The sequence below is a fragment of the Diabrotica virgifera genome, chromosome 4 (genome assembly GCF_917563875.1).
Source record: "Diabrotica virgifera virgifera chromosome 4, PGI_DIABVI_V3a".
In the NCBI taxonomy this organism is placed as follows: Eukaryota; Metazoa; Arthropoda; class Insecta; order Coleoptera; family Chrysomelidae; genus Diabrotica; species Diabrotica virgifera.
Window position 1 is genome coordinate 37974067 of NC_065446.1, and position 24716 is coordinate 37998782.

At 32.4% G+C, this 24716-nt stretch overlaps 1 protein-coding gene across 1 annotated transcript; it reads left to right on the top strand.

Moving 5' to 3' along the window:
• The first annotated feature begins 313 nt into the window (after positions 1–313).
• LOC114324933 (protein hunchback) lies at positions 314–24127 on the top strand. The gene is made up of 3 exons (XM_028272853.2): positions 314–441; positions 3179–3336; positions 17234–24127. The coding sequence occupies exons 2-3, from the start codon at positions 3199–3201 to the stop codon at positions 18815–18817; spliced, it is 1722 nt and encodes a 573-aa protein (XP_028128654.1). The 5' UTR covers positions 314–441; positions 3179–3198; the 3' UTR covers positions 18818–24127.
• Positions 24128–24716: the final 589 nt, after the last annotated feature.

Genomic DNA, 24716 nt, shown 5'->3' on the forward strand with positions numbered 1-24716 from the left:
TAACCCGCACCATAATAATAAACCTTTTTTTATTCCAAAAACCCCATTAAATCAACGCAATATACATTTCAATATATCCACTTTTATTACCAATTTTATTGCATATTCCATTCCTCAAAATAACTATTACTTTTTTAATCCCACATAAAAGCTTCGGTTTGACTCTAGTTGCTCCGACTCACTTCCTCCAACTATCCAAGGCGTGTTCCATCTTCGTTAAATTGCACAGCTTTTTGGAGCTTTTCCGCAAGGGTGGGAGCTAGTGGGGGTGTAGACTAACTATAGTGGGGGAAATGGACATTGGTGTCGGCTTGAGAGAAAATTTACTGAATTCAGTCTTGCTAGCGAGTTAGATAGTGGTGGTCACATGACATTGTTATCAGTGATTTTAATACGTGTTTTTGAGGAATGAAAATAATAGTTGGATTATTTCTAATACAGGTAAGTGAGATTATTTTGCAATAAGTAATGTCAAGGTTGTGTTTTATAATGTTTTGACTGATATTACAGTGATATTTTTTGATAATGATTATTTCACTTTTTGCAAATAAAATTAGGTTTACTGGAAATATGTATCCACTAAAATGATAGTAAATAATAGTTTTTTAATTTTAGAAGAATATTTTTTTGTGTGTTTTAGTGACACTGCCCCTTAAAATATAATAGAGAGTTATCAAGTAACTCTATGAGAATACGGTAACGTTATAAATAAAATGTAAAGTATACAGTAAAATAGCGTTACCGTATTCTCCTAGGGTTACTTGATAACTCTCTAATAATTGATTAATAATACACATGGTTAATTGTTATTGCTTATTTGATTTTTCTTACAATCAATAAATCAAATGTTTTATTAGAAAAAGGTTTATATTTACATCTGTTTCAGATGTTTTATGCTTTTGTAAACATTTTTAACATGTTTTGTTTCAGTTAAAAGTTCAGTTTTTTTATCTGAAATATTTATGTTTTGGACACTCGAAAATACAATGTTTATCATAATAATATCAATGTAACAGCTTTAAACATTGCTTAGTCTTATATTTAATTTCTACTCTCAATCTAGGTTTTAACCCTTTTTATGTAATTTAACTTTTTTAAATTAATCTTTAATTATTTAAATCGAGTTCTTTAATATTTTTCTAGTGAAATCGTTGTTTTTTTTATTCCAATATGGTTTAACCGATATTTGAAGTCAAACAAAAACAACTTTTTATTCAAAACATATTGACAAATGTAAATTAATTAGAAGTGTCCCCTCACACCAAAAGAAAATATTTGTAATTCTAAAAAGGTTACGGAAGGTTATCAAGTCTTAAAAATATAGGTTAAATATTTATTAGTTTAAAAAAATATGTTTGAACTTTTGGGTGAATATTTATTATAAACAAAACTTAAATACGACTTTTTTGTATCTTTACTTAACAGAAAGTTGGTTCCTTCGTCTTTTTCTAATTTATTTATAGATATAATGAAGCGATGTTTTGGTATAGTTTTGAATTTGGTGTTAAACCTTGAATATGTTGATTATTTTTAATAGCATTATTTTATTAATGCGGCGTATATTTTCAACTTTTTAACGTTTATTTGCAAACTACAGTTATTGTTAAATGCTGTTTCTCTAATTATAATTTCTAGTCAATCTATCTTTTTTTACCACTATAATAAATTTTCAATGTATAACCTATTTTTCTGTATTTTTCAGTCCATTTTGTTCTTTTAAATACAGTGGTAGATGAAAAATTAAGAGACTATAAGAGTAGGTACGTCAAATATCTTTACACCGGTATACAAAAACTCAGAATAAAATAGTTTTTTCTCTAATGAGAGAGCTTCAGATTCCAGATAAATTTGGATTGTAATAGGTTTTCTCCTAAAATATTCAATTATCAATGATTATGTCATTGCTGATCATTTAATAGAGAAAAATACCACGTGTCTATGCCAGTCTATTGTATCTATTGTAATCTAATTAATGACTCAGTACCTGCTTTCTATTTACAAATGGAATATTTAATAACAAATATGTAAACATTTTGTCTCCATTAGTCTTTCTAATTGAGTATTAAGCAAATTTGTATATATTTTTCTTTAGATTTTTAGAGAATAATTCGAAAATGTTTATTAAGAACAAACAAATTCATAATCTGGCTATCTTCTTCTTCTTGTGCCACTCCTCTCGGAGATTGGAAATCAATCTCCGATTGATGAATCTGGCTATAAGAATTCTTAAAAAAAGAACCTGAAGTAAAAAAGGTTTCCGCGGTTAATACATTTAAACTTAAGCATAAATCAATATCATTACAAGAATTAATATTAAAATTAAACTAACCAGGCTTCCGGATTGAACCGCGTAAATTTTCACTGGGCCGATGTTTCTGACGTCATCTTCAGGGCTTCCTGGGTCTCAGTCTCCTGAGCCCTCAGATACTACACTGAACACTGCAATACTGAGTAGATATTGCTAGGTTTTATTTATTTATAATATGTAAAACAATATGCATTCTCAATTGAAACTAGAGCTAATACAATGAAAACAAAAGATACAATACAAAAATATGTAGGACCTTGTAATTAACGAACATGTAAGATAAAAAGGCAGTGTTCAGGGCATAGCACGATGCTGGATAGAACGAATAAGAAACTAGAACTAAGATGTAAGGAGAGTGGATGATTGTTAATGATTGTAGGAGACAGAAGGAAGACCATATAAGAGGCGACGAGACAGCCGGTCATTGGAATTATGGAATTGCGATAGTAAACACAAGTCACGTACCTAACATAAGCAGGAAAAGAGAAAATATGAGAAAAATACATGACAACCTTTCAAATTTCATTTGATGTATGACAACACAAATACTTGGATCCTCTATGATGAATATTGACGATAAATTTAAGAAAAACAAAAAAGACACTTACGATCAAAGTAATTCAACCAGAAATAACTCTCGGAAGTACCTACTCAAAAAACAACTCACATGTCTTTTGGACCTGAATGATCCAATGTCCACTAAGATAGACAAATCGTACGATCTGCTTGACCAATAAAGTAGCATAATAAGCATAAGATATTTTGCTTTCCAGATCAAAGTACATATCAAACTCATAATATCTAATGTTTCTATCATAACGATATTACAGTATTTGAAAGAGTTGCTAATTTTTGTTATTTCTATTGCAGACTTTGATTCTTACCGTGAAATGAGAGGAGGTGTTTCTGACGATATGACTTCAACTTGCGTTCAAGGAGGAATTAGACCAATTGGACGATATCAACCAAACATGCTTATGGAACCATCGTCTCCTCAATCTGCCTGGCAGTTTCACCCAGCCATGCCGGTAAGTCATGTTACTTTAATTGTTAAATATCTAATTTTATTAATAACTTTTGACATTTATTAATGGCAAATTCAGATTTGTATCAAACACAAACAATTTAATAAATACCTAAGCACATGTAAAATGACTAGAGATTAACGAGTAAACCCATAGTACATATATGTTTATGATTAGACGGTAGATCAATCCTTGTTTTCAATAACGTTGCATATGTATAAATTACATGTCACATTATCTTCCTATTAGAGAAAGGAAAACGGCGGGTTCGTTAGAAAAAAATATTCCCATGAGATTTTTTTGCATAATCACATTCGTGAGACATCCCAGAATAAGGTTCAAGAAGTCGCCCACGTGAAAAGTGGTCCAATTTTTTTTAACAACTTTTTTTAATCAAATTGCAAAAATCAGAATTTTGGCCCGTACAAATTTTTGTTAGGTTTTTTGGACTATTCTGGACAAAAAAGGTCTGTTGTAAGAGACCCGTTCTCTAAAGTTGATCGTTTTCGAGTTATAAACAATTTAAAATTGAAAAAAACGAAAAATGCAGATTTTCAAGGCTTAATAAATTGGTTAAAAGTTATTATTATGAAAGTCAAAAAGTGACTAAATCAGAGTTTAAAGCCCCCCCCCCCCCCCCCCTACAACGTCCTGAAGAAATTTTTGTCATAATTTTATTACTAAGCTGTTATTTTTAAGTAATAATAATAAGCGCCAGCACGTATTAGGCGGCCGTCTATGATGAGTGCGAGAGAGATGCCATTCCGGCAGTCCAATGGGGCATCGTACTCGCACTCACATTTACAGCCGCGTCAATACGCTTTTACGGTTTATTGTTAATAATTAGAAATAACAGCTTAGTAATAAATTAATGACACAAATTTCTTCAGGATCATGTAGGGGGGCTTTAAACTTTGATTTAGTCACTTTCTGACTTTCATAATAATAATTTTTAACAGAGTTATTATGTAAGTCTTAAAAATGGCCATTTTTGCGTTTTTCATATTTTAAATTGCTTATAACTCGAAAACCATCAACTTTAGAGAAAAATTACAAGAGACCTTTTTTGTCCAGAATGGTCTAAAAAACTTAAAAAAAAATTGTCCAGAAAAAAAATAATTTTAGCAATTTGATTAAAAAAAATTGTTAAAAAAAATTTGGACCACTTTTCTCGTATGCGACTTCTTGAACTTTATTCTGGGGTGTATTACAAAAATGTGATCATGCAAAAAAATCTCATAGGAATATTTTTTCGAACGAATCCGCCGTTTTCGCCTTGTCTATTATGATTCTGAAGCTATGTTCTTGTGGCATTCCTGTATTAACTACAATATTTAATAGGAATAAATCACAGTTTTAATTAGGAAATACCTTATATTTGACGTTTTGATTTCCACTCAGAAATTTATTCTCAAAATACAAAATAATTAAAATAAAAAATTTTTATTCGTATTTTCAGAACGATTTGCGAACAGGAAATTGATTTGCTGTCGATACATCTTTTCATTTCTTCTTATTGCGTTTTTACCTAAATATAATGTATTCTGTAACTATAATATTCTTCCGTTTTAATACATACTTTCCTGCAGTGGCGGCTCGTCAGAGGAGGCAAGGGAGGCTCAGCCTCCCCATAAATTTTTTACACACTCTATACTGTTTTGTTTATCATGAATCGCGAAAACAACAATTACTCTCACTATTATACAACGTGTAAATTCCATATTATCACTAATTATCCATACGTACGGAGCATTAGCATTAGAACGCATGATCGCGTCTCAGTTTTATTACATATTATTGTAGGCAGGACCCTGGGTTATCCTGAGATGCACGAACGGAGCCGAGAAGCCCAGCTTTCTCCGTTGCTAATGCTCCGTGCAGCGCAGCAGGCGTTTAAGGAGACCCGGTCTCCTAACAGTGGCATCTACGGCGCCATCACACGTTGCCCGGAGATATACCAAGGGAGGCAGTGTAGCTTCTCGGCTCCGTTGGGTGGTTGGGTGCGTCTCGGGACAACGAATTTTAGGGTCCTGACTAAATATAATGAAAAATCTAAAAGTGCGAATTTTGTTATGAAATTTGGTATGTGGGGTTTTAATAATATTTGGAACAACTTGCTCAAATAACTTTTTCCGATATCTCTAACTCAAAGCAAAATATCGGTAATTTATCGTGTTTTTGAATTCGCAGTAGGCCGCGTTTAGAATTAAAAAAATTCAGTTGAGTATCTTAAAAATTTGAAGCTTCATTATGTATGGACTGCAAGACTTCAAATCTGTATTTATTTTGATATGCATAGGTATCTATTTACAAATAGATGGAATTGTTAACAAATAAACGACACAAACTTTGGTATTAAACTTTTACTATTAGACTAACTATTTTTAAAATGATGATATCATGAAATTATGAATTAGGATGATATTATGAAATGTAAATAAAAAATGGTCAAAAGACGGGGCCTTAAATTACATTTTTTGGCGCATTTTTTTGCTAGTGCAAATTTGTCTAGATATTTTACAGTTAGGTATAGCCTCCCCTATTGTAAAAATCACGAGCCGCCACTGCTTTCCTGTTATTTTTCCCGTAATATGCCTTAGTTCCTGCCCCTCAAAATTACCCGGACACTAACCAATTAAGAAAAACTGAAATTCCAACGATTTTTTTATTGTAATTCAATAACAAAATATAACATAAAAGACAAGTTCAAAATATTGATTACTTGACAAAAAAAGTTTACATTTTTTTTATTACAGACTAAAATATTTTTCAAATCTAAATCATGAAATCATTCTAAAATGTGGATATTAAAATCATGTACCTATTTCCTTTTCGAGCTCGAATAACAGCTTTTATTCTTTCTGGGATAGACTAGTACATATTTGTTCCAGTCCAATAGTATTTGTTCCAGTCATTTATCAGCGTCTGTTCTAACGCTACACAGTTCTAAACTCACCATAATTTTGCCTAACTACTCCCCCAAGTTGTCTCACAAATACTCCTTGAAATTTATAGGAGACCAGGCTAGTACCCTAATGTCAACATCTCAAAGTATTGCATTGTTACCCTGGCTGTGATTCTTCCATACATTCCCTAAGGTACTTATCAGCATTAATGCTACCTCCCTCCAACATAAAAAGAGCTGCCTCTACCACCAAACTGTATTCTAGAAGAAAAGCAACATGAGTCATAACACTCACCAGTCTTCTCCACACTCTTTGGCGATTATCAGGTAAATACCGTAACACGAGACTCGTCTGTACATATAACGTCTCCAAGCTTTCATGTCTTAATCAGGACCACTAGGAAATTCCAAGCGTTGCCTTCGTCGTAGAACTGCGTCCAATAAAGGTCCTGTAGCAGGTACATAATAATGATAATTTTTATTCAGCGTATCTTCAGCGTATGGTATAGGTGAGACCAGGGGCGGTTTCTCCATTGGTTCACTTGTGCAGTGAACACCCAATCAAATTTCATTAAAATACATATTTTTAAAAATCTCATAAATATCACTAAAATATTTTTTCTTAAATCTCATATCATAGTATCATTAAAATATAACTGGATTTATTAATCACATAATTTGTTTGCACAACACCGCTACGCTAAATGCACGTGGTAAGTGCAGAATTCAAATTGAACCCAGCCACTATACAGTAACCCTATAGAAGACCGAGAGCTCTTAAATCCGTGAACCAGGGATTCTCCTATCTTAAAACATTGACGATTTGTGCACTGCACACAGAGACCGGGGCGAAGCGTTTCGATTCACAGTTTGGTATTTTCTGTTGTGGGTTATTAAATACAATATTGGTAGGTAGTTTTTTAGGAAGGTGGAGCCTTATTCAGTGAAGTTTATAAAAGAAAATGCAAATAGTTTTGAAAATCGACTTCTTATAAAAAGAATGGACTAACTTGGCCGGAGATAAACTTTGTACAAGAATGTGCAATAAGAAACAAAAAGTTTAAATATTGTTTTTAAGTTGAACAATATAGAAAAACTTAGTGATTATGTGGGTGTGATAAACTACATTCTTTATTTTGTTTTCCATGTTTAGTATTTTCAAAGAATAAAACTATAATTTCAATCTCGGTCTTTGGATGCCGTTAAAATAAACGGATTTTTAAACAGTTTTGACAAAGCCATTTCATTATTCGTAACTTCTGCCTCCACCTTCACCACCGAAGAAGCGCCATCATTCAGTAGGTATCATATTCTGCACAAAACAAAAAAAAGTGTGTGACATCCTGACTAATCGGGTCAAAGATAGGTTTCATTTTACAGAACATCTTTTGGCGAGGCCCCAAAAATTTTTCACCTGCGGCGCGTATTCACCGTTCATATAATCACATTCTTTAATTGAACACCCTCCTTAAATTACCACGAGCCGCCACTGGGTGAGACTATGGTATCATGATCATCTTCTAGTCTCCTAGTCAAAGCTGAAGCAGTAACTGTCCGCTCTAGAAGCACTTGAAGTCTATAGCTTTGATCGCGCAGTACGTCCCGGGTATACCCAGAGGGAGAACGCCTGCGCATTACAAAATTGGGCGTTCGCGGAGTCCAAATCTTTCCCTCTGAACACCCTCCGGATTTTTAATTCGGTGTTCGCGCAGTACAGAAAAAAGATCCTGAACATGCCCGGGGTACGCTCTCGACGTTCGAGGATTTTGTTTCGGATTTTAAGTTCGCACAGGCGCACAAAATATTTGGGAAGAATTTCTTGACATTCTGTTCTTACTCCTTCCAATTCTTAACCTAAAATATTGTTTTGTTAAACAACTTGTAGATGTAGATTCTGGTTTTTAAAGTTTTGAAATTATGTAAAGTGTTGTGTCATTTAAATATTCTTCAAACAAATTTTAATATTTTTTATATTAAAGCTTTTTTAGTTGTGTTTGTCAATGTTTTCCATTTCGTATGTTTATAAATAAGTAGGTACCTTTTCAAGTATTATTTTCATTCGATATTCGATAATTATCTATTACAGTAGTATGTATTACAATAAATTGTAGTCTGTTTTTACTTAATTTCTTCTATCTAAATGAACTTGTAAGTACCTACATATTCTTGTGGTTTATTTTTCAGTTTAATTTATGAGTTAAATTAGTCTCTTATTGAATATAATGAAACATAAACAATACATCAAACTTATTCTGAAACTATTTCTTGTGTCTTGTTATATTTCATTATTTTTGTGGTGTAATAAACCACAACACAATGCCACAACCCATTAAATTCAATACATAGATATCAAAATTGGAAATGATTGTTTTACTAAATTATTCCTTCCTTCAGATAATGTTCAACCCTCATGAAGTTAAAGGTAATTTTTATATCTACATATCAACAATCTTTTACTCTCTACAAAAATGTAAGCTGGATTTCAGAGTGGAAATAACCACATTATATTGTGGAAATAATAAAGAAAGACTCTAATCAAATTTCTACCTTCTAAGAAAGGCATTGAATTATTGAATAGAAAGTTAATCCTTTGCCTGTTGCCTTTATTCTCTTTTCTTTTTCTCTTTGTTGACATACAAATTTGTTGCATTTGCATTTTTTTTTTACATTTATTTCGAAATAAGAAAGAGACAACAAAAAGCTTCCTTCTCTAACCTTAATGTATGCAACCCGTCATTACATTGCGAATCCGAAAATTGTTCGCGGAGCGAAAAATCCTGAGCATGTCCAGGATAAGTTTACGTTGACGCCTGCGCATTGGAAACTAATCCCGAACTTACTCTGGGTATGCTCGATTTGTACTGCGCGAACACTACTAGAAACCGATATACCACAACGTTTATTGCCCTTGATCTTTCCTATCCAGGTCTTCTTCAGTAAAAATCAGTTTCTGGAAATCTTTGTAAAGCGTCAAAAATATTATATTTTGCAGAACGCGAAGCATTTCGTCGATAGGTATTCCGAATTGAACACACATCCACATCATTATCCAGAGTAATAGCTTACGCTTGACTTGGCCTCATTGCAGAGTTTGTAACCAGGATGATCCTAAGGGGGGTGGGCTTACATCTACTTGAAGGTCTCTGGGGAGTATGGAATAATAGTGGTGTTAAGCGGATAGAGCTCAAAGTACATCCAAAAGGAGGGGCTTGTAACCCCCAAAACCACCCCTGGTTACGTATATGCCTCATTGTAAATTGTTCTTTTGTTCTTAAAAACAATTGGCTTTCCGATAAAGCAGTCAACAATACACCAAAATGGTATACAATACATTTATATAGGATGTCCCAAAAGTAGCGGAACGGTCGACTATTCTCGAAATAAACATCTGAGCGAAAAACTGAAAAATACCTGTTCAATAATTTTCAAAAATCTATCGAATGGCACCAAACACAACCGCCCACTTCATCCCATAGAGGTGTGGTAGAGGTAACTTTAAAATCTTAAATGTAACCCCCCGTTTTTATTGCAGATTTAGATTCCTTACGTAAAAGTGAGCAACTTTTATTCGCAACATTTTTTCGGACTGTGGATAGATGGTGCTATAATCGGAAAAAAACGATTTATCCTGATACCATAGGTAAATTATGAAACGGTCTAATATCTCGATAAATACAAATCCAAATGAAAAACGAAAAAACACGTGTTCTTTTTCAAAAACTTATCGAATGACACCAAACACGACCCCCCCACTCCATACCCTGGAGGTGGGGTGAGGGGTAACTCTAAAATCTTAAATAGCAAACCCCATTTTTTATTGCAGTTTTTGATTCCTCATGAAAGAATAGTATCGTTCGCGGTAACGATTCCGTACTTGTCCAGGACAACTTCGCATGCGCACTTTAAAAAAGAGAACGCTCTTTTTTAAAGTGCGCATGCGAAGTTGTCCTGGACAAGTACGGAATCGTTACCGCGAACGATACTAACATTTATTCGAAACATTTTTTAGAATTGTTGATAGATGGCGCTAATAAATAGTAATTTTCCAATTATAGCGTCATCTATCAACAAAATTCTAAAAAATGTTTCGAATAAATGTTGCTTATTTTTTATGACGAATTCAATTCAGCAATAAAAAATGTGGGTTCCTATTAACGATTTTAAAGTTACCCCCACGCCACCTCAAGGAGGTGTGGAGGAGGGTCATGTTTGATATTATTCGATAGGTTTTTGAAAAGTATTAAACACGTGTTTTTTGGGATTTCATTTGGAAGTGTACTTCTCAAAATGTTAGACCGTTTCCATAATTTACCTATGGTATCACTTTAAACTTTTTTTTTCGATCTATCCATAATTCGAAAAAATTTCTTGATTAAAAGTTACTTACTTTAACGTAAGGAATCCAAATCCGAAATAAAAAGTGGGGGTTTCCATTTAAGATTTTAAATTTACCCCCAGCCCACCTTCAGGGGATGGAGTGGGGGTCGTGTTTGGTGTCATTCGATAGATTTTTGAAAATTATTGAACAGGTATTTTTCAGTTTTTCGATCCGATGTTTGGTTCGTGACAAATTCGACCGTTCCTCTACTTTTGAGACACCCTGTATATATACACCGCTTTTAGGCGTCAACGCACTTCGGTAGGGATCTATGGAGGAGTATCACCAAGCCGCAAGCCCTTATCCCTTGCCATACTGCTCCTCCATAGGCCGATCTTTTCGAAAGTAAAAAACGGGATACTATTATTAAATCAGTACAAAAATCATAACATTTGCCTCTATACTTCAAAAATACCCTTAAGAGCCGTTTTACATGACCGAGATTTACTTCGAAAATTATTTCAAGAATATTAACGAAAATTTATGTAGTAAAATTATATAATTTTGCCATTGTTATTTGTTTTACACCTACAGTTAAATCTTAAATATAATTGTTGTGAAACGCATGCGTAGTGTGTAATGTGGCTGACGTTAAATAGAATTTTGTTATAAATAAAAGGCCACTGATGAAAGAAAACTAAGTTAGAGGGTACCATAAGAAAAGAAGAAATGTGAAATGACATTTTAAGGTTAGAAGTTACAACCTTCATTTGTTTATTTTTTAGTAATATATTTGGACAGAGAAGTAAATTCTTGTGCAAAAATAATTAATTTGAACAAAGCAAAGATGCTTCACTGAATAAACAAATAGTAATTATTGTGATAAAATAACAACAAAGTTGTAATTATAAAGGTTATGTTATCGTAAACACCACCGCGTTATTTAACGTTCTACGCAGAAACTCGCGCAGTTTACTTTGAAAACTTTCTAGAATATAGAACAGGTTCTAAATTTTTATATTGAAAATTATCATGGTAAATTTCAGAGTAAATCTTGTGTTTTACATTTAATATTTTTATTAGATAATTTTTCATGGTAATTATCAGCGTCAGTTTCGAAGTAAATCTTGGTCATGTAAAACGGCTCTAATGCTTGAAAAGTCTTTAAATAAGGAAGAAATGTGTGTTTATACACATACATTCTTTTCTGTTACGTTTACTGGGCTAAGTCGATTTATTTGTGAATTTTTAAAATAATTTCTGGCTTATTGATTTTAACATTTATTTTCGCCATTAAATTTTGACACACTTTTCATATGCCTTACGTCATAGGACTTTGTACCCAAAAACCTCATTGGTAAATATTTTTTATTTGTTATTATTTCATAACGCGATTACTCAAAAAGAAAACCACATGAACAAGGTTTTTTGTTGTTTTCGTATATAAATATGGAATGGATATTGTGTTTCCTAGTCTTCTATTTTTGTGGCATATTTTTGTGGTGTGTTTTTTCTTTTGAAAGAACAGAATGTAAACAAACGCCACTACATTAATTGCCAGCTATTTTTAATTTTAACGCTTCATCATCTTGGTCCAGTCATCTTTCAGACAACACATCTCGATGCAGATAAACGTTTGATGTCACAATAAAATGTTTGTGATTCTTAAACCAATCGTTTCTCTTCATAATTACGAATTTTTATGCTTTTTTAATAAGAAAATTTTAAAATTTAATTTTACGTAATTGTTTATACTTTTGTATAAATTTTAATTTTGTCCCAAAAGTAGCGGAACGTCGAATATTTCGCGAAATGAACATCGGATCGAAAAGCTGAAAAATACGTTTTCAATAATTTTCAAAAATCTATCGAATAACACTAACGATTCTGTTAGTGTCATGCCAACATACCAACTTAGTAATACAACAAAAATACAGGTCATAAATTTAATCACATATTCTGGGACTAAAAATAGTTCGATTGAACCTAACTTACCTTAGTACAAATGTGCACATAAAAAAAGTTACAGCTCTTTGAAGTTACAAAATGAAAATTGATTTTTTCCAATATATCGAAAACTATTAGAGATTTTTTATTGAAAATGGGCATGTGGCATTCTTATGGCAGTATCATCTTAAGAGAAAATTATAGTGAAATTTGGACACCCCATAAAAATTTTATGGGGGTTTTGTTCCTTTAAACCCCCCCGAACTTTTGTGTACGTTCCAATATTATTATTGTAGTACCATTAGTTAAACAGACTGTTTTTATGACTTTTTTTTGCCTGTTAGTACTTTTTCGAAAAGTCATTTTTTATCGAGTTATTTTGAATATTTGTCAAATCCACCACATACTTGTATATGGTTAAGTACGATTATGGAGACTTGGTAATAATATGTATGAAAATTTATTTATGATTTACATTTTTAGGTATATTTTGAACCATATTAAAAAAGAAACATCTTGATAAAAGGTGCCTTCTCGAAAAAATACAAAGAGGCAAAAAAGTTTTAAAAACACTGTGTGTAACTAATGATATCGCAGTAATATTTTAAATGGAACGTACACAAACATTTGGGGGGTTTAAAAGAACAAAACCCCCATAAAATTTTTATGTAAACATATTAAAAAATAAGACTCAACTCGAAAAAAACTGCCTTATCGAAAAAATACTAAGAGGCAAAAAAGTTTTAAGAATATGTATTGAATTTAACTAAGGGAGCGTTCAAGTATTACGTAACGCGATTTTTGAAGATTTTTGACCCCCCTCCTCCCTACGTAACGCACTATAATGGGCGTCTAACCATTGCGTAACGCAATTTTTGAAGATTTTTGACCCCCCCCCCCAACCTGCGTTATGTAATACTTGAACGCTCCCTAATGGTACTACAATAATAATTTAATTGAGACTTACACAAAAGTTTGGGGGGTATAAAGGAACAAAACCCCCATACAATTTTTATGGGGTGCACAAATTTCACTATAATTTTTCTTTAAGATGTTCCTGCCATAAGAATGCTACATGTCCATTTTCAATAAAAAATCTCCAATAGTTTTCGATATACATATTCGAAAAAATCGATTTCCATTTTTTAACTTCAAAGGGCTGTAACTTTTTTTATGTGCATATTTGTACTAAGGTAAGTTAGGTTCATTCGAACTATTTTTGGTCCCAGAATATGTGATTTAATTTATGACCTGTATTTTTGTTACACCCTGTATACTAAGTAGGTATGTTCTTGGCGGCATTAAAATTAAACGTTTTTGGGGCTTCAGAGACTCATATTCTATATCAGGGGTCAGCAATTGGCAGACCGCGGTCCGCATCCGGACCGTGGGCTAGTTTTGTGAGGACCGCCATTAAATTCAGAATAAAGCAATTTTGAAAATGTTTGACCATGAAATCGCGTACTATGTTTGGCTCAACTTATGTGTGTGACGCCGCTTTTTCAAGAATGAACTTTATTAAAAATCGGTACAGATCTCAGCTAACAGATGAATATCTCAACTCCCTTATGAGAATCTTGAGATTCCCTTATGAGAATGAGAATGTTGTGAGGCCGCTCCCGAATCCCAAAAGAAAAATTTTCTGATTTGGTTTCTTTTTTAAATATGTCCCCTTTAAACAAATCAGAAGGGGCCCAAGGAAAGAACAATTTTTTAAACAAATTCAAAATTACCTTTTTTAGCCGAAAAATGTATTCTTAGTTTTTTTAGGTACTTTTAAACAAAAAAGGTCTCTTGTCATTTTTCTCATTTTTCTTGGCGGCGTACAGACAATTGACGTACCTTATGATGCTGCAAAAGAACTTGATCCACGTTTTATATGGATATCATATAGATTTATAGATAATGAGACTCTGAAGCCGCAAACGGTTTTAATTTTAATGCCTCCAATAACAGACTTAGTACCACCATGTAACTGTAAACATTGCTCTAAAAACTTATGCAGATGTAAAAAGCTGAGATTTCCTGTATATTTCGATGTAGATGCATAAAAGAAAATGTTTGTAAAAGTAGTGCTAAATTAACAAATAAGAACAACTTCCTTTTAATTTATATTTCTGAAATCTTAGTTTTTCATGGTTTTTTTTCTCATTTAGTAGAAAAAATCGAAGAAAAAGTAAGAGAATGAAAGGTGATATGAGGTACTTAATGATGATTTAATTATAAGAATTATATGATAAAAATTGTATTAGGATCTTCAAAAATGAAAAATAAAGATATACCAATAAATTATAATAAATTTGTATCGAGAGTTTCGCGCGCGAAACTTTTCACTGTTAGCCGATCTTGCGCCTCAGAGCGCGCTATTAATATATCTATATCTTCGCCAAAAATAAACCTCCGAACACTTTCCTAAGCTCAACATGTTCCTTTTAAGTATTTCCATCATTCTATCATTCGTTTCACATTTCTATCTTGGTTCCATGACATCTCGTAACGCGACAGTTCGCAACGCCACAAATAGTAACGGAAAATCCGTAACGTAGTCAATTCGTATCGGCGACACTTCGTAACATCGAAAATTCGTAACTACAACTATGCGTAACGGTATAATTCGTAACACCAACATTTAGTTTTTTTAACAAATTTAGCATTACTAGATGTATACATACAATGTTTATTTGTATTCCTCTGTAAAAATTGGTTTCCAAGTTAATAAATATAAACAGAATAATTCAATTTTGGCGTTATGAATTATACCGCTACGAATAGATATATTGTAGTTACGAACTATCTATGTTGGCGTTACGAATTGTCCGTTACCATTTGTGGTGTTACGAACTGTCGCGTTACGAGATGTCTTGTCACGTTCTATCTTATGTGCTTCTCACTTTACGTTACCTTCTAAACTTGTCTAATGATCTTCTAGACAACTAATTATAAATATATTATATACATATACTATACAGAGTGAGTTTTATGTATGGAAACGCTCAATTATCTCGAAAACGGCTTTCACGATTTTTATAGATTTTGGTATGTAGGAGTTTTCTAATGCGGCCGATATTACAGTGCTAATTACATTGCTGTCAGATTTTCCGTTTTTCTGGAAATCTAATGAACTTTCTTATTTCAAATAGAACACCCGGTATATTTTTTGCGTTTTGAAGTCCTTAACAAATACTAATTATTTTTCGTGTTATATTGCCTATACCTAAATGCCACAATCTCAAGAGTTATTGCTACATTTATTAAAAAATAAATAAAAAAAAATTATTAAAATCAATTTTTTGGCCCGGGTAAACATTATTTTAGATTGCTTGGATCATTGGGAACAAAAAAGATATTTTATAATTTTTCTCTAAAATTAATCGTTTCCGAGTTATAAACAATTTAAAACTGAAAAACAAATCGAATAATGACGATTTTCAAGGTTCAAAAACACAAATAATAGTACATTGTTTACCGGGTAGGAAAAACTTAACATTCCTGGACGACTGTGAAGAGTCCAGGAATGTGGCTTTTCCTACGAGGTAAACATACTATTTTTCCGCAAATCGTTTAAAATTCGACAGATATTGATTGATTTAAAAAAAAACGCGATAATTTTATTCCCAAATAAATGGTGCTTTGAAATTCCTAATAAAATTACTTGGGTTACTATGGAAACGTATTGAGGTTTTTTGTAGTTTTTTCTATCATTTATGTAGAACACTAACAACTGTACGGAAATATCATTTCCTTACAGTAAGGAAATGACATTTCCTTACAGTAAGGAAGTCCTGACTTTTTCTTCAAGAAATTTTGACAGGAATGTCAAAATTTCCTGGCGATTTGCGGAAAAAAATATTATTTTTGAAACTGCGAAGCACCCGAATTCAAGTTCAAGCCTTATTTTATTAAAATCAATGGGAAAATCCCATTTCCTATTTTATTAGCTACCGATAAGTAATTTGAGCTTGTTTCATTTTAAAACATTGTTTTTTAGTTGTTAATGCAGCCCGGTCGCCCGTCCTCTCATATGCACTTCACTAACAAGTAAAAAGCAATGTTTTAGAATAAAACGAGCCAAAAAGTCTTACGACAAATCTATTAGACGAAGAGTTGAGCCTGAATTTAGGTACTTCGTAATTTCAAAAATTATATTTTTTACTTATGTTTTGAACCTTGAAAATCGTTATATTCGATTTTTTTCAGTTTTGAATCGTTTATTACTCGAAAGCTATTAATTTTAGGGAAAAATTACAAAATACCTTTTTTTGTTCCCAATGATCCAAAAAACGTAAAGTAAGTATTATTATAATTCCCTCCGTGGACCGAAAAAAATTATTTTTTTAATTTTTTGTTTAAAACTTTTTTTTAATAAATGTAGCAATAACTCCGAAATTATGGTATTTAGGTATAGAGAATATAACATGAAAAATAATCAGTATTTCGTAAGGACTTCAAAACGCAAAAAATATACAGGGTATCTCATTTGAAATAAAAAAGTTTATTAGATATCCCGAAAACGGAAGATCTGACAACAATGTAATTAGCACTATAATATCGGCCGCATTAGAAAAGCCCTACCTACCAAAATCTATAAAAATCGTACAAGCCGTTTTCGAGATAATTGAGTGTTTCCATACATAAAAACTCACTCTGTATACTATTAAAAAAACTTATTTGGTAATATTTTTTAATTTATATTTGACTAGTCCATTTTTAACAATCCTCTTTTGTTACAGAAACGAGAACCCGTCGATCATGATGGCAGAAATGACTCCGGCTTAGCATCTGGAGGTGAATTTATTTCATCTTCACCAGGAAGTGACAATAGTGAACACTTCAGCGCTTCCTATTCATCTCCAACCAGTTGCCATACAGTAATTTCTACTAATACTTATTATCCCACCAATCTAAGAAGACCTTCACAGGCGCAGACGAGTATTCCAACGCACATGATGTACACCGGCGATCACAACCCCTTAACTCCCCCGAATTCGGAACCTATGATTTCGCCCAAAAGCGTGTTATCAAGAAACAACGAAGGTGAACATCAAACTACTCTGACGCCTTGTGCGTCTCCTGAGGATGCTTCTGTTGATGCTACAGACAGCGTTAATTGCGACGGTGCTTTAAAAAAATTACAAGCGACTTTTGAAAAAAATGCTTTTAGTGAAGGTTCTGGGGATGACGATACCAAATCTGATGGAGAGGCAGAAGAATACGACGAACAAGGACTAAGAGTTCCAAAAGTTAACTCTCATGGAAAAATTAAAACTTTCAAGTGTAAGCAATGTGATTTTGTGGCCATTACTAAACTAGTCTTCTGGGAACATACCAAGTTACATATTAAAGCTGACAAACTCCTTAAATGCCCCAAGTGTCCTTTTGTCACCGAATATAAGCACCATTTAGAATATCACCTTAGAAATCATTATGGTTCAAAACCATTTAAATGTAACCAGTGTAGTTACTCTTGTGTAAACAAATCAATGCTTAATTCACATTTAAAATCTCACTCTAATATTTACCAATACCGCTGTTCTGACTGCAGTTATGCCACAAAATATTGTCATTCGCTGAAATTGCATCTTAGAAAATACTCGCACAAACCTGCTATGGTACTAAACCCAGATGGAACACCAAATCCGTTGCCCATAATCGATGTTTATGGTACAAGGAGAGGACCAAAGATGAAGTCAGAACAAAAATCATCTGAGGAAATGTCTCCGAAACCCGAACAAGTTCTACCATTCCCATTTAACCAGTTTCTACCCCAAATGCAGTTACCATTCCCAGGATTTCCATTATTTGGAGGTTTTCCAGGTGGCATTCCAAATCCTTTGTTATTGCAAAACTTGGAAAAACTAGCCCGAGAAAGGCGTGAATCCATGAACTCTTCAGAACGTTTTTCTCCCGCACAATCAGAACAAATGGATACCGATGCAGGCGTTCTTGATCTCAGTAAACCAGATGACTCTTCCCAGACAAACCGACGAAAAGATTCAGCTTACAAACTTTCAACTGGTGATAATTCTTCAGATGAAGAAGACGATGAGGCAACTACAACAATGTTCGGTAATGTTGAAGTTGTTGAAAATAAAGAACTAGAAGATACTTCATCGGGGAAACAGACACCAACTAGTGCTAAAAAGGATGACTACTCGTGCCAATACTGTCAGATAAATTTCGGGGACCCCGTTTTGTATACTATGCATATGGGTTACCACGGATACAAGAATCCATTTATTTGCAACATGTGCGGTGAGGAATGTAATGATAAAGTGTCTTTCTTCTTGCACATTGCACGAAATCCTCATTCTTAAAAATATCAATAAGACTGAATTCAAGGTTAGCATTTTTATATATTATATTCACACTGAAACTTTTTTAATATTCAATATTTGGTTGCGTAACATTTACGCATATCTATACTTTATTTCACGTTAAAAACGGAACGTTTGGCTGTTGCAGATCAGTGTTGCCAAAACTCTCAGGCACGTGTTGCTATTAAACTGCCGATATACAATAATTCATTCAAACGGCATCGGCGCGCTTCTATTTTCCATAAGAAATACTTAGCCCTATCTACGCAATGTTCCGTTCTTAACGTCTATAGCGTTTTATTTATGCTTTTTAAAAATTTACTTATATAGTGCTATGTGATCACCAGAATATTTTTACCTAATCAAAATATGGATTATAGACCAGGGCGGATCTGTGAAAAAGCGTCTATTTTTGGATGTGCGAGGTGGCATTCGGATTTTTGCAGATAAAGTTAGGTGACAACTTCAACAATAATAATTGACTTATGCTCCTTCTCAAAGATGCCCGAAACATTAATAAAAAAATTAAAATATTTAAAAATTTCGAAAAACATCGATTTTTTCCTAACTTCTTTGCTTATAACTTTAAAACGATTCATTTTGGAACAAATTCGTAGGGAAATAAAATAAAGAATTAAATTTTGAATGATAAATGACTTGTTAAAAATGCCTTAAACTATTACCCTTTCTGCAAAATAGCAATAAATACAAAATAAGGGGGCAAAATAAGCCTATTTTTATTCAATGTTTTTCAACCACTTTGGTTGCACTTAGAACTTTCGTAATTCGCTTAGAAAATGCTTACAACATACTTAAATCGTTCACCAACATATTTTATTAAAATCGACATGATAGATTTTGTAGAATAATTTTGCAATCTAAATTTTTTTAAAAAAGTTCAAATTTTTTAAAAACTTTCTGAATAAAAAGTAGACCATTTAGACGTTTTCTAATTTTTTTACATATAAACAGGCTCTCTACCTATCTAATACACTTTACAGAATTAAAATCAGATTATTTAAGCAGCCTCAGCACTGTTTTAAAGTTATAAACAATTTTTTGGCTTATAAACAAATACAGTGAGGACGTTTGAGTTGGCATAAATTCATTTTCTCGAGAATAGGCGTCTCTGGAGATAAATCCCGAAACAGGTCGATTTTTATTTTTAAATTCTAATTTTTTAGTATATATATCATACTAGTGACGTCATCCATCTGGGCGTGATGACGTAATCGATGATTTTTTTAAATGAGAATAGGTGCCGTATCATAGCTCAATCGGAAGGCTACTCAATTTTGTATTCACTAATATAAACATTACCATTATCATAAATGATTACAGGGTTTGAATTAAAAAAAAATAATTAAATTAATTCCAATACTTAGATTACGTCAGCACACCCAGATGAATGACGCCACTAGTATGATATTTATGCCAAAAAATTATAATTTAAAAATAAAAATCGATCTGTTTCGGGATTTATCTCCAGAGTCGCCCATTCTCAAGAAAATGAATTTATTTCAACTCAAACGTCCTCACTGTATTTGTTTATAAGCCAAAACATTATCTATAACTTTAAAACAGTGTTGAGGCCGCTTAAATAATCCGATTTTAATTCTGGAAAGGGTATTAGATAGGTAGAGAACCTCTTTATATGCAAAAAAATAGCAAACTTCTAAATGATCTACTTTGTGTTCAGAAAGATTTTAAAAAATTTGAACTTTTTTAAAAAAATTTAGATTGCAAAATTATTATGCAAAATCTATTAAGTCGATTTTAATGAAATTTGGTGGACGATTAAGTACGTTGTAAGGATTTTCTAAGCAAATTACGAAGGTTCTAAGTGCAACAAAAGTGGTTTAAAAACATTGAATAAAAACGGTCTTTTTTGCCCCCTTATTTTCCATTTATTGCTATTTTGAAGAAAGGGTAATAATTTAAGACATTTTAAACCAGTTTTATACTACACAAAATTCAATTATCTTTATTTTCGACTTTGTTCCAAAATGAACCGTTTTAAAGTTATAAGCAATGAAAGTAGAAAAAAATCGATATTTTTTGAAATTTTTAAATATTTCAATTTTTTTATTAATGTTCCGGGCATATTTGAAAAGGAGCATAAGCCAATTATAATTATTGAAGTTCTTACCTAACTTTATGTGCAAAAATCTGAATGTTACCTCTCACATCCACCTCAAAACAGATCCGCCCTGGTATATTTGCTAGTTTCGTCTGCTGAATGAGAATTGGAAGCTATGTTAAATACACATTAATTTCTTTTGTGGGCATTTCATTCTCCGTATCTCACGAGTTCATCCATTTTCATCATTTAACTGTTGTAATATTATTCCTGCTATGAACAATGTTATTTTCATATGTTTCATATGCAGCTGATCTCTCCTGTATGATTTTTATAAATCATTTTATCAAGGATTTTCTTTAATCATTTCACTTTGAACGAAAGTTAAGACCCTAGACTGCGTATCTTTTAAATTCTTGTAACTGGGTTACTGTTTCACACCTGTCGGAAACTACAAACAATACCTCGAATATTTTTATTAAATAATTTCTGAACTATCAAAAAAACAAGACTCTTATTTTAATGTACTATTTTATTTGGGAATAAGCCACAATTTTACTTTAAAATATGTTTATTTAACGTTTCGATTTCCACTTCGGAAATCGTTTTCAAAATAAACTTAGTTTAGAAAGGTAAAGGTTTCAATCCTAATATCAACATTAATAATATTGAAAAATATTAAAAATATTACTAAAAGATTTTTAAATTGAAAACTTATTGGTCCATTTGCCTGGTGACACCTCCAAGGCTTCTACAATATGCAAGCCAGATGGATGCTGCAGTGAAGACGAAAGGGAAGGAATTGTACACTCTGCAATTCACAACCCCTGTCTGCAGCTTGGTAAAGTTCCAACGGAAAATGGACCTAGTTACTCTATAGAAGTAATACTAATAAAAATAAAAATGTATGCCATTTTTATTCAGTTGCAATGTGAAGGCAAAACAATCTTATTTTTCACTTAGAATACGTATTCGAGGTCCAGCACTCTGAACCGACGATTTTCGACTCTTATTGGAGTCATCTTCGGAGAGGCGTAGGCCTGCTACTCCATACTCGAAGTGACCAACCATGAAAGCTTATCCCCACATTGCAACTGACGTGTATGGATTAGGTGACTAGCGTCATCTGGCAATTGAAAGGTAAAGTTTGGTATACATTTGGTAAAAATGGTATACATTTTTATTTTTATTAGTATTACTCCTATAGAGTAACTAGGTACATTTTCCGTTGGAACTTTACCAAGCTGCAGACGGGGGTTGTGAATTGCATAGTGTAGAATTCCTTCCCTTTTGTCTTCATTGCAGCATCCATCTGGCTTGCATATTGTAGAAGCCTTGGAAGTGTCACCAGGAAAATGGACCAATAAGTTTTCAATTTAAAAATCTTTTAGTAATATTTTTAATATTTTTCAATATTATTAATGTTGCTGTTAGGATTGAAAACTTTACCTTTCAATTGCCAGATGACGCTAGTCACCTTATCCATACACTTCAGTTGCAATGTGGGGATAAGCTTTCATGGTTGGTCACTTCGAGTATGGAGCAGCAGGCCTACGCCTCTCTAAAGATGTTTCCAATAAGAGTCGAAAATCGTCGGTTCAGAGTGCTGGACTGCGCTTCGTATTCTAAGTGAAAAATAAGATTGTTTTGCGTTCACATTGCAACTGAATAAAAATGGTATACATTTTTATTTTTTTTTAACTTAGTTTAGTTTCGTATACTAAATTTTTAGATGGAGTATATAAGCTGGCTTATATAATTCATTATTCCATTTGTATGTTTCGTCTACAACAATTATATCACATATGGAAGACTTCAATAAAAAAATCACTGCTTTTATTACGTGTTTCGTTCTCCTAATACTTCTAAATAATGCTGGATCATTTAGTTTTTGTCTTTCAATGAGTGTTTTGTTGTTTTCTAAATGTAGAGTGTATTTTTATCCTGTGACATATAGTAACTGAGAGAGTATTTTCTATACCTAATTGTTATATTTTGGCCGAACCAAAGATAGTGTCATCATAATATAAAGGTAAAATCAGGTAGAAAAGAATCATACAATTATTGTCGTTTTTTTATCATGTACTTATGTGCATATGGCAACTTTTGTTGAGCGGTTCCATACATAGGAATATTTAAGATAGACAAAAAGTGCCTGTTTTATATTAAATTTTAGGCATTATTCATGTAGGCTATATCTATTCAATTTTTTTTTTCGTTGATCTCTTTGCTGTTAAGATTACTTTTTCATTATTCCTGTTCAAGTGCCATATTATATGCGGTAGTTATTAATGATTGAACATAAGGTGATTTATGTATTTGAAATCAATGGCGGATCGAGGACCGATTTTCGGGGGGACCATGAACTTTTTTGGGGAGGGGGACTGTGGGAAAATTTTTAAAAATTAGGATTAAAATGATGAGTTTTAAGGCACTTTTGACACACTTGAAGACTGTCAATGCGTATTGTTATTAAAGTATTTTTATTTGTCTAGCAACGAAAAATCGAACAAATTTTTTAAATTCTCGGGGGCCCATGGCACCCCTCTCTCGATCCGCCCTTGTTTGAAATAATTATTTCTCATTAGTTGTGTATTGGAAAGAATTATGTAAACTGTATGTAAAATAATATCTATATGTACTTTAAAAGAACGTTTGAATGAGTAATGTAGAGATAGACGAAAAAGATCATTTTTAGTGCGAATATGAAAAGTTCTAATGTGTTACCCCTCGTAATAATACTTTGTTAAAGAATGCCAACCTTGAAAAACTAACCTTTTGAATATATTGATTAGCATCTAGTCAACAGATTTTTGTGTTTTACTTTTGTGCAATTGTGCAATTTATTTCTAGTTTCAATTTTCGGAAATATACGGGTAAAAGACTTGTAACAATGTAGTGCCATCTTGTAAATTATTTCTATATATTATTTGTAAATTTTTACACAGCTAAAATTCCAAATATTATTTGTGAGCTATTTTAAGTTGAGTGTAAATTTTTTGTATATTTTATGATTTTAATTTTGTCGAATATAGTTACCAAGCGATAGCGCGAAATATATTATGTATTTTGTATAAACTTCGGGGCCATAATGATTTAAGACTGATATGTAAATAGTTTGTCTTTTTTATTCTTAGTATTAGCTAGAGCAACTGATCAAAAGTATGTATTATATAATGTGGGTATTATAGATTACAGTTTGAAACAAATAAATTATGTTTTTGAGAGAATTTGAGGCTTTTATTTCATTTTACTCAAAATATTTTTGAATATACAAGGGTTGAGTAAAGAAACGAAAAAACTAATTAAAAAATAATCGAAATTAGCGGGAACAGAAAAAAGATTTTACACAGAAGATAACAAAAAAAGGTGAGATGAATTAAGAATGTTATTAAGAAGGACAAAAGTCTAAATATCCTGAAGAGAAATCTGACGAGTAAATCTGACGAAATCTGAAAAACGACGAGTATATAACTAATCGACTGAAGGGAAGATGGTGAAATTAGAAACGATTGAATGAAGATAAAAGAAATAACGGACAAATAATACTAGCAGGAACAATGCAGTTCCACAAATAGAAGACCACCAACAGCAGAGAAAAAAATGCAGAATATGGGATCACAGTATATATAAAATATCGAAATAAACGAAATAAGAGCAGGAGAGTACAAGACCTTACAATCAATAGAACATCTGGTATAGTTGAATTGATAATTATGCTGAACCTTTATAGCTGAACTACTGAAACAGTTAAAAATACAATTTAACAAATGTCTGGCAGATAGGAAAATACCAGGTGATTAAAATAATGCGGTTATT